This window comes from Onychomys torridus, chromosome 9 (genome assembly GCF_903995425.1).
Source record: "Onychomys torridus chromosome 9, mOncTor1.1, whole genome shotgun sequence".
Taxonomy (NCBI): Eukaryota; Metazoa; Chordata; class Mammalia; order Rodentia; family Cricetidae; genus Onychomys; species Onychomys torridus.
In genome coordinates, this window is record NC_050451.1 from 67,576,499 (window position 1) to 67,592,329 (window position 15,831).

Consider the following 15,831-nt stretch of genomic DNA (forward strand, 5'->3'; position numbering starts at 1 on the left):
TTATTTTGTTACCTAATAAATTTTCTGGGTTCGCTGTGACAGAAAATCCGTAAGAAATACGTCACCCTTACATTTCCAGACGTTGCACTTTCCCCTGGGGTTCATTTGCATGCTGTCTTCCTGTTCGTATGTCCTTTGTGTGTGTGCTTTGTCTTGTTCCACGTGTTAAAACAATCACAACCGACCACCAAACACACTGGAAAAGCCTTTCTTGTAAGCAGAGCAGAGCCCATGTGACTATGTTCTTGCGGAGGAGCCGTCTCTTAGAATCCCGGTGTGTTTCCTGTTATTCATGCAGAAAATGTGTCAAAGAACAACCACACTGAGTACATAAAGATTCGTGTGCAAATGTTTGTGACATTGCAGGCCAAAGGTAAAGAAAGACAGTGGCTAAGACACCAAGCTACCGGAGAACTAGACGACGCCAAGATCATTGATGGGCTGGCTGGAGAAAAAGCCATCTACAAACGTCGGGGTGATCTGGAACCCCAAGTAAGTAATGGGAAATCCCGAGTCTCAGCTCCACATAGTTCAGCCTTCTGTAGAGAGTTCATGAGTTGTGTCAAAACACCATTAACCCAGAATATACAACTACAGAAAGCATTATGTAAGACAGATAAATAATACATCTCATCAAGACATAGAACTCACACATACACAAAAACCAGGATAATTTAAAAAGCAGTCGAGGGGTTGGGGATTTAGCTCAGTGGTAGAATGCTTGCCTAGCAAGTGCAAGGCCCTGGGTTTGGTCCTCAGCTCTGAAAAATAAATAAATAAAATTTTAAAAAATATAAAAAAAAAAATAAAAAGCAATCGATACAAGGATCCTGCATGGTGATGCATTCTTTTAATCTCAGCACTTGGGAGGCAGGGGCTCTGTGAGATCGAAGACAGCTTGATCTATATAGCAAGTTCCAGAACAGCCAGGGCTACATTGTGAGACCCTGTCTCAAAATGAGCACAAAGGTAGGGGAAGCTTTCATCAAATCCAGAAGAGTTAACAGCAGGGCTCAAACTGTGACCTAAGGTCCAACCAGGCAGAGAAGGGAGTACATAGTGAACCCTGAAAATGTGAGTTCAGAGAGCTGCAGAAGACAGTTCCTGGAGTTACAGTCGAGTAGAGGGAAAGCCAGCCTTCCTACCCCGCCCAGCAAATAGCCCTCACTCTGACCACCAGTATCCCATCAGCAGACCCTCCAGAAAGCCAAGAGCTACCTATGTGGCTGCCTACAGGTCCACTCCCCAAAACAGAGTGGGTACTGTGTGGGCGGGGGAAACGAGAGACACTTGGTTGTTTATGAATCCCAGAGAATTCTTCAAGTAACAAAGCAATCTTAGTGGTTTCCTACTCTCCTGGAACTTTAAGAATCCGTGTGCACAAAATGCATTCAGTTTTCAGCAAACAAAGATTTCTCCCTTAGTTACATAACTGCAGTAAATAAGCATTTGCCATACTGTGGCAACATGGTCAAATATTGCATGTTAGTGAACTTGGGGGTTTTCTGTGGTCCTGAATAATAGAAACTGCTGAGTAGGTGCTGGGGGGGGGGGGGGCAGTGAGAGAATGGGAAAACCACTCTCTCCCAATGTTTACTCAGAGTGGATCTGGTGGTCCTCTGGGGCTACTTCCCTGTCACTGCCATGAGTCAACAGCTTTCCTTACTGACTCACTGTGGTCAGCAAGTGTTCAGACACAACTGAGTTAGTCATGGACGTGTGTGTGCGCCACCGCTCCTAACTGGGGCCGACTCGAGTTTTAAAGGAATATATTAACTTTGCTTCCTACTATTATCCTCCAAGCAGCTGTGGTGCTTTACATTTTTTAGTTATTTATCATGGCGGGGGATGGGGGTGGCGGTGGGGCATGCATGCCACCACAGGCAAACGGAAGTCTGAGGACTTGAGGGAGTCAGCTGTCCTTCCACCTTGCAGTCCTAGGAATCGAACCCAGGTTCAGGCTTGATGGCGACTACGGTACCTCCCAAGCCATCTCATGCGCCATCTCACCAGCCCACTACAGTATTCTCTCGAAACTATTAGTTCTGTTCATTATTTTTCATGCATGTCAGCAAGTGTACAACAGAATAATCTGGAATTTTTCTTATTTATTGTTCCTGACATACTTTTTTTTTTTTTTAATTTTGCACATTGGCAGATCTGGGCTCCAAACCGATCTCATAAGGTTTCACATTTTAATCAGTAGTTTTTGCCAGACAGCAGCTCAATGCCACTTTCACTGCCAAGAAACGAAAAAAGAAACACTAGTTCACTGGCTATAGAAAAAGAAAAAGAAAAAAGCTTAAAGAATTGAGACATTCTGAAAATGTTTCCTTACATTCTTGGGCAGACTCCCTCTCCTATGACCGTGTCTTAGCAGTCTGGCACTTCTTCAGCCTAGGTAGGAAACCGTCTTCAAGTGACTGCATAATAGACTGAAGAGAAGCTGATGTGGACTCTCCTCCACTTACACATGCTCTCTCCGGGGGAGGGGTGCTGAGACACAGAGTAAATGACCTGGGGTTTCTATCCTTCCAGATCTGTAAGTTGTCAGCCTCTGGAAGGCAGCTCTCACTATATTCCAGAGGAAGCTCCTCCCATGCGGTCCCGACGGCCAGTACAGTCACCCTGCCTATCCGCTGGGAGAGCCCTGGGCAGCCTTGAGCCAGGGGCCGATCTGCCCACCTGGGGCTGGCACTGCAGAGCCTGGGTGAGACCCCAGGATGGCACCTGACCATGGTTTCTACCATTCCCTCCCTCAGCTGGGGAGCCCACAGCAGAAGCCCAAGCGCCTGCGCCTGGTGGTAGACGTTTCTGGCAGTATGTACCGCTTCAACGGGGTGGATCGCCGGCTAGAGCGCTCAATGGAGGCAGTATGCATGGTCATGGAAGCCTTTGAGAACTATGAGGAGAAGTTCAAGGTAATGGCATGAGCTGGGGATCTAGAAATGCACTGGTCGCTTCTGCTCAGGAGTGAGTCCTGGGCTAGGGTCAGCAGTGGGTGCAGACTCCACCCAGAACACTGGGCACCGTCCTCTGGCCAGCTCATTTGTCATGGGGAAGGTGGCCCACTGCTTCCCCTGTCCTAATAGAAACCTATTTGAGGGGCCTGATAAACCTCTGGCTCCCCCAGAGAAAAGCATGCAACATACACACTGTGTGATGTTTCCTACAAACACAAAGTCTGTTCTCAAATGCCCCTGGGCATCGTCGTCCTAGTGCTCACCCCTCAACAGCCAGTCCATGCACAACGTGCCTGTGCCCTGTTCTCTGCTTCCCTTTCCACATGAACAGCGGACAGACAATATAAACGTCCCCCGCTGACATGAAGATGCACTTCTGGGAGAAAGCAGCCTCCTTGCTCACTTCCAGCTTATTCTTCATTTTGCTAGTAGCTCCTCCATTTCAGAGGTCTGAGTATAGGGAGGAGATCCCCATGCTGCTGTGCTGCTAGCCAGTATGAGCCCGTCTGATTGTGATCATCCACATCTGGACTGGCATCACAGTTCCACACCTGGACTGGCATCACAGCGGATAACCTGAGCACCACACATGTCAGAGAGAGACGTGCTGTGTACAGACACTGTGAGGGATGCATAGCCCAAGCATAGGAACTCTAGCTTTTGTACTGGATAAAACCACCTCGAGGAACAGACAGTCTCAAATCAATCCCCGTTTAGCCCCCCGACCTGTACCTGAAGAACAACTTCCTATGCCATTGCTACAAACAAGAAACAAATTGATTTGTCATTTCAACTAGGGACTTTGTGAAGGATGGCCCTCCCCGGGTCCCTGGGAGAAAGGCCCTTCAGAGCGGAGTGGTGAGGAGTGAGCGGCACCCAGCAGTGAGTCCTATGGGAGCTGTAAGGCTCTGCACAAACCAGGGGTCCAAATGTGTCTAGCACATGACTTGGCATGAGAAGGAGTTCTGCTTCCCTTCACCACACAGACGCCATCCCTCCTGGCCACTGAAAACCGTGGAACTAACATGGTGGCTGCCATGGCAGAGCTGCTGTGGGAGCCAGAGGCAGTCAGTCCTCAAAGCACTCCTGTTGGAGCAGATGAAGCAGCAGTCTTCTGAGGACTGCCATTCAACCTTGCCATCTCTTGACCTAAACCTCATGTGTGATGGCATCTTGATTTTTTTTATATAGAAACTATTTATTGAAATCACTTTGACCACTGATGGCCAATGGGTGTCTAGAACATTCCACCTAATGTTCAAAAGGCTTTGGGCTTGAACCTGCCCCGACATCCCATCAGTTCTTCCCAGGTCTTCCCTCCGTGTTGCATATTGGAGACTGTCATATTGCCACACATCTGAGGTTTGATTGGCCACAGGCCATCTAGTCTGCTGGGGCTCCATGGCCCCCTCTGTAGGAGACAGAAGATGACAGAGTCGCATACTCTGTGAGAGCTTTGCCTGGTTCTAATGAGATGTTTGGGGGTCCATGAGGACGAGGTGCACAGTACAGAGGAGGAAAGGTAAGAAATTGAGACTCAGTCTGCCCCTTCTGATTCCAGCTGCATCAGTGGGTTCTTTGGTCACTTAGAAAGACTTGATTTTTTTGGTCTCTTTTTAGAAATATTTGATATTCCTTATATCATCATTATTCCCAACCACTGAGTCTGTCTGTACTTTGTTTTTTGTTAATGAAAGGAGAATAAGGTCCAGTAATAACTACTGAGAGGCTGTAACATACTCAGAAAATACAAAATGACTCATGAGCAGCTGATGGTTTGTGGAATACCCAGGATAGCACCACGGTGTCTTGGCCGTGTAATCTGAAGCCCCTCCCCTCAGCTCTAGACAGTTCTTAATGCACTCTTCCTGCAGTTAGCCCTGGACTGTGGAGTATGGACCCTGTGTCTGCTGCCTTCAGAAGTGCCTCCTGCTGTGGTGGTCTGGGCGCTCCCCATCTCCCTCTTGGCATCTGTTTGTGTTGTGTTTGGCTAGAGCTCATCGCTGACTTGTGGGTCATTATAGACTGCACTGGAGGCTCACTTAGAGCCTGGCGTCTGCCTGCACATCATTCCACATTAGCATGGCCCATGCCAAACCACAGGGACCCTCAGGCGGGAGAGTTCCTGAGACGAAAGGTAATTCAGCAGCCTGACATTTGCTAAGCCACTTGACGTCTTTAAAGTGCCTCAGAGTGTGTTCAACCACCTGACTTCCCCTCTTCCCAGAACAGCACAGTTTATGAACAGGCAACATCAGCTCCACCAAGCCGGTGACCAGCATCACCCACTGTTCACACAGCACTTAGGCAGAGTGCTATCCATTACATAAACTGTTGGATGTTGGTCTGGAAGCTTTCTTCCCCTGCTTCATTCCAGTCTGTTCTTTTCTCCAAGCTCCTGGGAGTTTTCATTGTCATCTTAAAATAGACTTGGTTTTCAAAGTCCTCAGTAACACCAAAAGTTTGGTGACTATTTTTCTACTACACATTCAAATAATGGTACCAGAAAATAGGTTTATTCTCTCATTCAGAACTTGGGCTTTGGAGAGACAGTAACTTAAAATACATTGTTTCTATGAAGGTATGTAAGCTAGGCTCTAAGGCAAACAGTATAAAAGGAAGCCAGTGGGGAACCTGGGGGCTTAGGGAGTAGGGAGCACTTTTCATGAAGCTCCCCCAGGTCTGCTAAAGCAGGTCCACTTAGGGTGATTCTGCAAAATGTGTATAGTGGGCTTCATACAATTTTTCATCTGGAGGAAGGATTCCACAGCTAAAACCTACTTTAAATGCAAGAAAGTGTTTGAAAGGCGCTGCTGTGGGCTAGGGATGCAGCTTTGGCGGGAAAGAATGTGCCTGGTGTTCTGGTTTCTTCTCAATGCTGTGACAAACACCAAGACCAAAAGCACTTCGGGGGTAAAAGCCTGTTTGGCTTACATTTCCAGGTCTGGCCACTGAGGGAAGTCAGGGCAGGAGCCATGGAGGAATACTGCTCTGGCTATGATGGGCTTTCTTATCCAGCCCAAGTCCACCTGTCTAGGTGTGGAGCCATCTCCAGTGAACTAGGTCCTCTCTCATCAGTCAGTCACTCACAGACATGACTCCAAACCAGGCTCTTCTTCACGGAGGTTCTCTCTTCCTAGGTTAATGATAAAAACTAACCAGGATGCCCAGCCTATATACAAGACCCTAGGTTCTGCCCCCAACACAGAAAAAAAGATGAAAAGGAAATCCACTATTCTAGAACCAGTACTGGACTCCTGCTTATATTAACTCTGAGGACTTTCCCTCTGGAGAAGGTGCCACTGGTCCTCACCTCACGTGTATGAATCACTCTCTCCTCTAGACAGATGAATACAAGACACAAGAGCTCCTCAAACTACAAGAAGCCAGCTTCCCGGTTCCAGGTCTTATTTGTTATGAGCTGCAGGAACCTGAGAGCTGGGAATTACTGTCTCCACCCTCTTCCCACAGATGAGGAAACCAAGATACAAAGAAGTTAAATACTTGGCCCAGGTCACACTGCTAGACGGTGAAATGCCAGGACTTCTAACCCCACATTTGAGGATCTTTGTGACTTCTTTTTAATCCTATTTCTTCCTGTTATACTTACGCACAAACTTATGCCAAATCAATATCTTCAAAAATTCATTCAAAGGTAAACTTACTTTATTATCTATCATTTCCTGCTTTTAATATCCCACCATGAAAAGGTGGTGTAGTAGACATGGTTTCTTTGATGCTGTCTTGATCAGGAAGGTTTGTTACTTCCCAGAAGGCTATAGAAAGATATGACTCACAGAGATGCCTGCTGGGAAATTCCTTCTATCACACACTTAGCTGAGTGTCTGTAATTACTCCTTTCCCAGTGCCTTAAGGACATCCCTTGAGTTTAACTATGGAGACCAGTCATCCTATCAGGTTTAGGCTCTGAGTATATTTGTAGTATTACCCAGAGATAGGACCAAAAAGCGCACCAAGTTATGCAGACTAACTCAGTAGTTGACATAGAAACAAAGAGCTTAAGGAGAGAGGAATAGCTTGGGGACTCACTGTTTCTCTGTAGTATTTTTGGTTAATAGTCAGACACGTGAATTCAGAGACAACAGTAAACCTCTGTCTTAGGAAAGGCCGATGGTCCTCCCAGCATCAGTGTTGACACCCACAGCAGAGCTGGTTCAGAGAATCCGAGATGAGCTTTATGACGATGCTTCCACACGAGGAGAGCAAAGCAAGTGTTGACCACCATCATCACCAACTTGTAGCTGGAGAGCTTCTCTCCAGCTCCCACCAAGCCCCAGCAGTCCCACAGCCCACTTATAAAATGAACACACAGACTCTTATATTATTTAAACTGTTTGGCCTAATGACTCAGGCTTCTAGCAATCTAGTTCTTACATCTTGAATTAACCCATTTCTATAAATCTATACCTTGCCACATGGCTCGTGGCTTAACAGTATCTTACATGTTGGTACTCATGGCGGCAGCTGGCAGCGTCTCCTGACTCAGCCTTCCTATTCCCAGAATTCTCTTCTCTGCTTGTCCCGCCTATACTTCCTGCCTGGCTACTGGCCAATCAGCATTTTATTTATACAGAGCGATATCCACAGCACTAACTTCTAATCAGAAGCCTAATAAAGCATAGCCTAGCCCCAAACTAGTCAGTAATGATCCTTCCTAATAGAAGTTGAGGCCTCAGTCATATCCATGAATGTGCTCTGTGTGTGTGCAGAGCTCCCTTTGCATTCTCTTTGAATTCCTACTGGATGGTAAATTTCTGTGTCTTCATTGAGACTCTGGTTTGCTTTGTATTTGTATGCCTTCCTCTAAAGGAATCAAACCTAGCAAAAGGGGATCTAAACAAATTGTAACGCGAAGAAGCATTAGAGAGGGGCCCGCTCAACAGCTGTCATTTAGTATTTATGCTGAATGCTAAGAACAAGACTCCTTGATGATTTCCAGGGTACTTTGTGAGCCACTTAGAAAAATTACAGCTTAAAAATTGGGTGGTTGATAGGGACAATGAGGCCTTTGTTTATTGAGTCCTGTGCTGCTCCATGGAAACGTGTGTGTGGCCTCTCCTGGCTGATTCCATGGTGGTGCTGGCAGGGCCTGGCCTGGGGGAATGGTAGAGTCAGAGAATGGAAGTGAGTGACTCCAGCGTATGATACCACACTCCTGTTACCCTAGCACTGAGTGGCTGAGGCGGGAGGATCGTGAGTTTGAAGCTAGCCTGGGGTACGTCATCTCACACAAATAAGGACCGAGTGAGTTCATGTATGGTTTCCTTGAACTCAGACAGTTTTAAGAATAAGAAAATGACAGTTTTTAAACATGGGTGAAGGCCTACCTGGTCGCATCCATTATTATCTCATTTTTCCCAACCATCCCTTAAAAGGGAAAGGAAAAAATTAAGTCATTCATAGTCCCTTACCTCGGTGCAGCTTGGGAATCCGCTTCTCCCGTCTGTGTACGCCCTCCTTAAAGGATACTTCAGCAGCTGGTGGTACAGGCCTGGGCCCAACTACCCAGGCAGGAAGGAGGTTTGGAGATTCAAAAGCCACTTGGATACATAGTGATTTCAAGGCTAGCCTGGAATACTTAGTAAGACCCTCTCTCTCTAAACAAAAAGAGGGCTGGAGATAGAACACAGTGGGAAAGTACTTGCCTAGCATAGCTGAGGCCTGGGTGAATGCCCAGTACCACAAAAAGAAGGAAAGGGAAAGAAAAGAAAGCATACATAATCCCCCAGCCCCTGCTCAAGCTATCCCCTGACCAAGCCCTCCCAAGGGAGGTGTACATGGGACCTAGGGGCCAGAACTTCTAACTACATTGATAAATGTCCCACCTCTTCTCTCAGGGCCTTCATGGGCCTCTTTCTTGGGTCTGCCTTCCCAGGGCAAGCTCAGGTGGTGTAAGCAAATCAAGGTCTGAGGGGCAGCCAGCAGGGACCAGAGGCAAGAACTCCCAAATTGCCATGTTCCACAGACTTCAAGGAGGCCACATATTGATCCTGACTTCACAGGTCATTAAGATGTAACGTTTCTCAAAGTAGGAGATAAGAGCACATTTTACCTGGCAGTTTGTAATCAGCTTTACAGTTTTCAAAGGTTTAGCCATCCTGTGTAGACCTCCAGTTATGTCCTCCTCTTGGGGATGAATGCTAGGTCTTCACCTCCAGCTGCATCTCCTCAGCACACAATTTGGGCACATCCAAAGTGGAAATTTACCTTTCCTAGATAACGCTGCCCACTGCCTGTTTAAACAGAGGGCACTTTCACCAGGAATATTTCTACTTCCCATTTCAGACGTGGCAGCCTGAGTTATGTTAGGTTGTGTCTGTCATCTGGCTTAGGAAAAATAGCATTCTGGTCTCTGGATGGTTTCTAAAAGAATGTAGCCCACAAACAAAAGGCAAGCTGATTGTTGCTCCAAGTTGTTTGCTGCCATAGGCATGCTCACCAGGGTCACAGAAAGATGATCGCATGAGACCCAGCCTTTGGCAGGGCGGTGGTGGCGCACGCCTGTAATCCCAGCACTCGGGAGGCAGAGCCAGGTGGATCTCTGTGAGTTCGAGGCCAGCCTGGGCTACCAAGTGAGTTCCAGGAAAGGCGCAAAGCTACACAGAGAAACCCTGTCTCAAAAAACCAAAAAAAAAAACAAAAAACAAAAAAAACCACCCAGCCTTTGAAGAACGTACCATCTTCAGAGGCACAGACGGAGTGGCTGGGTTGTATCCCCTTCTCAGCTAGTGGGGGGTTTACAGTGGGTGTTGGAGGACAGCTGCTGATGCTGGACAGGCAGGTACCCCCCATGTTCCTCAAGTCTTCATCCGCACACCCACACTATTTCCTTGAGTTACTTCAGTCGCTCCACTGTCCCAACCTTCAGATTGTCACAAAATGTCTTTAATAGAGGCGGGAGGGTCAGAGGAGCAGAGACTGGGGTCTCCCAGATTGTTCACCTCTGACTTTTCAAGTCTGTAGAAGAGCGGCACCTGACTCCCAAGGCCGACCTCTTCTCAACAGTCAGGGCTCTCTCGTGTGCCCAGAAGACAGAATTAAGAAGTGCTCCCTAAATGGACAGATACCTGCCATGCATTAACAAGTGGGAAAGCACATCATACAGTCACACGGTCGATATCATCCAAGGTTGTGTTGATGCTGATGTGTGGTATGTGACTATGCCGCTTGCCATGTCTGTTAGAAGGGACTAAATGTCCAAGGGCGTCTGTCGTAGAATATTTTCAGAGGTTATCTTGAAGAGAATTGTGGATAATTTTGGTCTTTTCTGTACTTTAATTTCTGTGAGTATGTTTGACTTTCAGAAATTAGAGGTAGATGCTTGTTCTCTCTCGGGGCTCTGGTGAAGGGTCAGCTTCAGGCTTATTGTAGAATTGAGCTGCTCAGAATCATGGACAGAGCTCCCTTTTCCTGCTGGCTCTCGGCTTGTCCACAGTCCCCTTCTTCTCCATCATAGTTACCTCCTTCACGTCAGATCTCCCTGATGCTTCAAATCTATCCTCCTCTTCTATCAGCAGCCAGGAAAAAGCTCTGCTTTGAAAGGACCCTGTGTGATTAAGTTAGGCCCACTGAGAACCTCTTGTGATTAACTCACAATCAAGTCAACTTAATTACATCGGCAGGTTCTTTTTGCCATGGAAGTGAATGTAATCATAAGTGATATCCCATTGTGTTTACCAGACTTGACCACAAGTGCGGAGTCAATATAGAGAGCAAGATGTGGCAACCGGAATCCTACCTAACACCGTGTGTGTGCTTCCTACAAAGTCTCCCTGGAAAATGACACACGAAATTTGGGGTAGCCCCTGAAGTCCTCAGCATACGTCCCACCTCTTTCTAAGGGGCAGAGGTCTCAGAAGAAGGTGAACCCAAACAGAATGAGTCCAAAATGTATTGGCCTTTGTTGATGGCACACATCTGCCTCTCTGTCTGTCTGCACTCCTTTATGACCAAATGTTGAACGACGTGGAACAATCCAGAGTTGGGGTTCATGGGACCAATGACCATTCCGTTACTCACTGACCTGTACTCTCCGACTCTCTTGCATGTAGTATGACATCGCTGGACATTCAGGAGATGGCTACAACATCACCCTTGTTCCCGCTAACAAGATCCCCAGGGACAATAAACAGAGACTAGAGATTCTGAAGGTAAATACACTCTGTTCCTTCCGTATGTTGTAAGATTCTCTGTTGGATTAGATAGAAACTAGAAGGAGTCACTGAAGAAACAATAGGTATGTCATACACTTTCAAGCACTGAGGAAAAACCATCTTTCTTTCGTGTTTAACTTCAATTCCCATCACTAAATTTAATTTCCCTGCATGTTTTCAGAGTCTCTGTTTCGTTGGGTTTCAGCATCTAAGATCAGAACTCTCGTAGTCAGACAGACATGCTAAGTAGAAAGAAAGAACCACCCCTTCTAGGGTGCTCTGAATTCCAATTTTATGTTTCTCTTCGTATTTTTGAATGACGAATTCAATTTCACATACTTAAATCTGTAGTAGACATCACGATTTTAAAACAGATTTACAACTAGAAACAGTGTTCAGCATTACAGATGAACTGGTTTACTGGAGAGTCAACCCCTTCCTTATTTTTCTCCTGCATCTTGCCCCTCTTCGGGGTGATACCAAGTTACATATTTTCTTGCTTTAAATATTAGGTTTAATTTTAAGTGTCCATTGGGAACATTTGGGAACATTGCCTGTTTCTAAGGAAAATCAGCCCCAGACACGACCCTTGTTCTCTGTTGTCAGAGTGTCAATCAAAGGGCTGGCACTCTGTCAGCACAACAGTCATGTTTGTGAAAAGGAGTTGCTCACCCGTGGTTTTGTGCCCTGACTCTTACCTCCAGACCATGCATGCCCACTCTCAGTTCTGCATGAGTGGTGACCACACCCTCGAGGGGACAGAACATGCCATCAAGGACATTACCAAAGAAGAAGCCGATGAATACTTTGTCATCATCCTAAGTGATGCAAATCTGTCACGATATGGGATAAATCCTGCCCGGTTTGCCCAGATCCTAACAAGTGACCCTCAAGTTAATGCCTTTGCCATTTTTATTGGCTCTTTAGGGGATCAAGCAGCCAGGTAAGCATTGTCTCAGCAGACAGCAGGTACAGTAAACATCTGATGTGTTGTTTCTCAGACCTCAGCCTGAGGGGCTAGGAAAGGCTGGTAAAACATGTCTGGAGTGTCTACTGTCATTCTTGGGGTGCACAGTGCCCTGGCAAGCAATTATACTTTAGAAGGAACATGATGCGCTTGAGTTTTTTGGACAAGAATTTATAATTTTAATTGTTTTATAAAATAATTACCAAATTGATTTTCCCCCTAATAGGTTAGAAAGTATTTTATAGATCAGGTACTTTACAGAGACACCCCCCCCAAGCCCAATCTAATCAGTTTATGTTCAAATCATATTCAAAATAGCAAACATAGAGAGCTGTGGTTGTAGCTCAGAGGTAGAACACTTGCCTAGTGTGCGTAAGGCCCCAGGTTCAGTCCATAGTATTACCAAAAATAAAAAACAAAGGAAACCAACAATAGTAACTTTCCTAGCATAACCCAAACTATATTCACCTGTATGTAATGTGTGTCTGTTTGGGGTGTGTAAGCAGACACTGTCTCAGTCACTGTTCTGTCACTGTGAAGAGACACCATGACCACGGCAGCCCTTATAAAGAAAGCATTTGATTGGGGGCTTTTGGACTGTGTCGCTGGTTTGGTGTGTGATCACCATGAGAGAAGGCAAACAGGCATGGCACTGGAAAGTAGTGGAGAGCTTGATGAGCCCAGGGAGGCCATCCTCACTCAAACTACCACAGATGTATAGAGACTGACACAAGACCTGTATCCTCATAAACACACTGCAGTAAGTGACTAAGTATATATTTAGATGTGGATAGACATAAGCATACATGTATGTGCCTCCATATGTGTGTCAATCTCTCTCTCTTACTGGAGAGACAAGTAGATGAGACATACCTTGCACACAAAGGAAGACTGTGTGTGTACAGAGAGTTACATGCTATAGTGAACATGCTGCCTGATAACTGTAGGAATTTATAATCATACAGTAAGTGCCTCTGGAATGACCCCAAAGGAGAGGCCAGGAAACACTTTCCATAACTTAAACACACTAACAGAAAGCGTTGTCTTTCATTGCCTAAAATACTCATAAAAGGCAGAAAACACAACTGAAATTGTATCTCAGAAAAAACTACCCTGTCTTACAAACAGAGGGCCTGCCTTTGCTTCTGCCTCTGCGTGCCCTGCTCTATGGTATAGACCCTCCTGAGCCGGGGAGGTTTCCGCTCCTTGGATGCAAACACTCCCACAGTCAGCTTGAGACAGACTTGGTGTCACAGACCCGTGCTCACTCAGTGCAACGGACTGCACACACTTTTCTCACTTTTATGTGTCAGCACTTCACATGTTCTGGAACCTTCCTGTCCCCAAAGCCTCCTCTGTCCACATTCCCAGCACCAGCCCTGCATCAGGCAGGCAGCAAGCTCATCAAATGCTGGCTGAGCTGAATCGGGCATTTTTTTCTTTCTAATGAACAGATCCTGTTGGAATACTTAAGAAAGCACAATAATGCCCTTGTGGTTTCCTGGGGAAATGGTCCAACATCCACTGGCAAAAGACGCGGAACAGACTTAGCTGCTCTGCCCGGCATGCCAAATACATGATCCTACACAGAGTGGCTGACTTTATTAAATGTCAGTCCCAAACCAAATTTTGTTGGCACAATGAAAGGCGGTGTTCTTTTCAATATATCTGTCTTGCCGCCTTTTGCCTTCAAAGATGGCCTTTTGTTCCAAATGATAAATTGACATTTTTAAAAAATGACCATGAGCCTGCTCAACCTCAGAATTGTCAAACAGCAGCTGGATAGTGCAGATTGCATATCACATTACATGAAGGGGAGGAACCAGACATGCACTTGGGGACTTAACTGCAGTGAATTGGAGGCCTGTTTCCTAAGAAGGAGAAGCTTTTGAAGTTGAGTGTGAGGCTGTATTACTCGGCCAGATGCAGGTGAGCTACCTCCAGATGGGCCCCTCAGGCCCTGTCCTATCAAGGGCTGACACACAGCAGAAACAGAGAACACTCCAAAACCACTAATTTTCTCCCTGTCCCTGATGGGGCTTTCCCTGCTTAGTGGCAGCCAATTCAATTGCAGGCAAGGTATGAGAAAGTGAAAACATCCTTTTGTAAGAACCCATTTTGATGCTGCTGCGACTGGCCCAGGGCAGAGGCTAGAATGGGAGCCTTGATTTGCAATGGTGATTTCCTTCCCTTCCCTCTGGCAGGCTGCAGAGGACGCTGCCAGCTGGCCGGTCTTTCGTCGCTATGGACACCAAGAAGATTCCTCAGATTTTACAACAGATCTTCACCTCCACCATGCTGTCCAGTATCTAAGAAGAACCCTCCACCACCCCAGGACTAGAAGCAAGATGCAAGTAGAGAAATTCTGAAAAGACAGCAAGCGACCAAGCGAACCTGGGCTGTGGCTGAACACTGCTGTCCCCCAGTGCGCAGACTTGTGAATGGAAATGTACTCTGGAAAGGTTGGAGGTCCGCAGAGGAAATGGGTTGACCTGCATTTCTTAAAAGGTCAGCATTGAAGGAAGTAGGTGCAGGAACTACAGGGCTTGGTCTGGTTCCAAACCCAAAGGATAAAAAATACCCGCTTTTGCCTTAATATGTCATCTGTCGCCAGATGCCATCCCAGAAAGCCGAGCCTTTAAGGCCATAGTTGACACTAAGTCTGCAAGCCCCACCCAACATGTTCCTGTCCACAGTTATTTTTACTTTCTCTCCAATGTGTATTGTCCAGCCAATAACAATTTTGCAGCATTTAACCCACTGAAAAGTATTTGGGCTAAGACTTTCTAAGGCGTTGGATTCCCTCAAAAATCCCATTCTCCTGACTGAAGGGAACCAGAAGATCCTCAGGTGCCTGCTCTCCCACGTGACCTCTGAAGGGTTCTCCAGAGAGCAACTACCCTACTCTCCCTGCTGCCCAAGTTCAAGGATAAAGATACCCTGCCTCAAGTTCCCTGCATCCTGCCTACAGTGCTTTTCCAGAGTTCCACAGTGGCGTGTCCTTCCCTGTCCAAACCATAGTGACGCAAGCAGCAAACGCTTGCAAGAGAGATTGTGTCTACAGATTGCAAAGTTCAAAGCAGCATGTCTGACGGAGCCAACTGGAGATTTCTTTAGGTTTAACTAAAGAAAAACACAGGTTTCTTTCCAGCCAAATTCTCTTTTCTTTCAAAGTGTACCTACTCACATTTTTAAGATCACATGCCCCGACAGAAGCCTCTCTCATGAGCCATCTCATAAAATGCTCCTCTTCACAGCTGGCGATGCAGTCAGACGTGCTGGGGGCACCGAATCTCATTGATGATGTTCCCCTAGCCATGAACACTGTCATCATGCAGGCCTGTAAATTCATTTCATCATAGGACAGAAACAATGTCCCCCATTTCTCCTAACACCCCATTCCTCTTCACCAATTGTCCAATAAAAAGCAGTTGATTCCCAATATTGTGTTATTACCCAATGTTTTCATGGTTTGTTTTCCTAATCACATGCTTGTTCTGAGTGCTTGGTTATCCCCAAATGCCCAGAGTACATTATGTCATTCAGTTCTCACAGCTTGTCAAATGGGTACTTTTTACTGATAAAGTGCTAGTCAGAAAACTGGTCACTTTCACAAGATTCCTGATCACGGGCTTCTGATTGCTCATGGAACTATGAGTATAACTTCACAAATGAAGACGTGGAGCCTTACCGATATCCACGGTCACAGGCAGGTAGACAAGGCTGG

The 15,831-nt window shown here is 46.3% G+C and overlaps 1 protein-coding gene across 2 annotated transcripts in view; it reads left to right on the top strand.

Moving 5' to 3' along the window:
* Vwa8 (von Willebrand factor A domain containing 8) overlaps window positions 1–15,556 on the top strand; it is a 346,670-nt gene extending 331,114 nt beyond the window's left edge. Inside the window, exons 41-45 of one of the 2 annotated variants that reach the window (XM_036198654.1) lie at window positions 367–492; window positions 2,763–2,921; window positions 11,036–11,134; window positions 11,842–12,080; window positions 14,309–15,556. In XM_036198654.1, the coding sequence (XP_036054547.1) occupies window positions 367–492; window positions 2,763–2,921; window positions 11,036–11,134; window positions 11,842–12,080; window positions 14,309–14,417 (732 nt within the window). In that variant the 3' untranslated portion in view covers window positions 14,418–15,556. The other variant, XM_036198655.1, reaches the window with a different exon arrangement.
* Window positions 15,557–15,831: the final 275 nt, after the last annotated feature.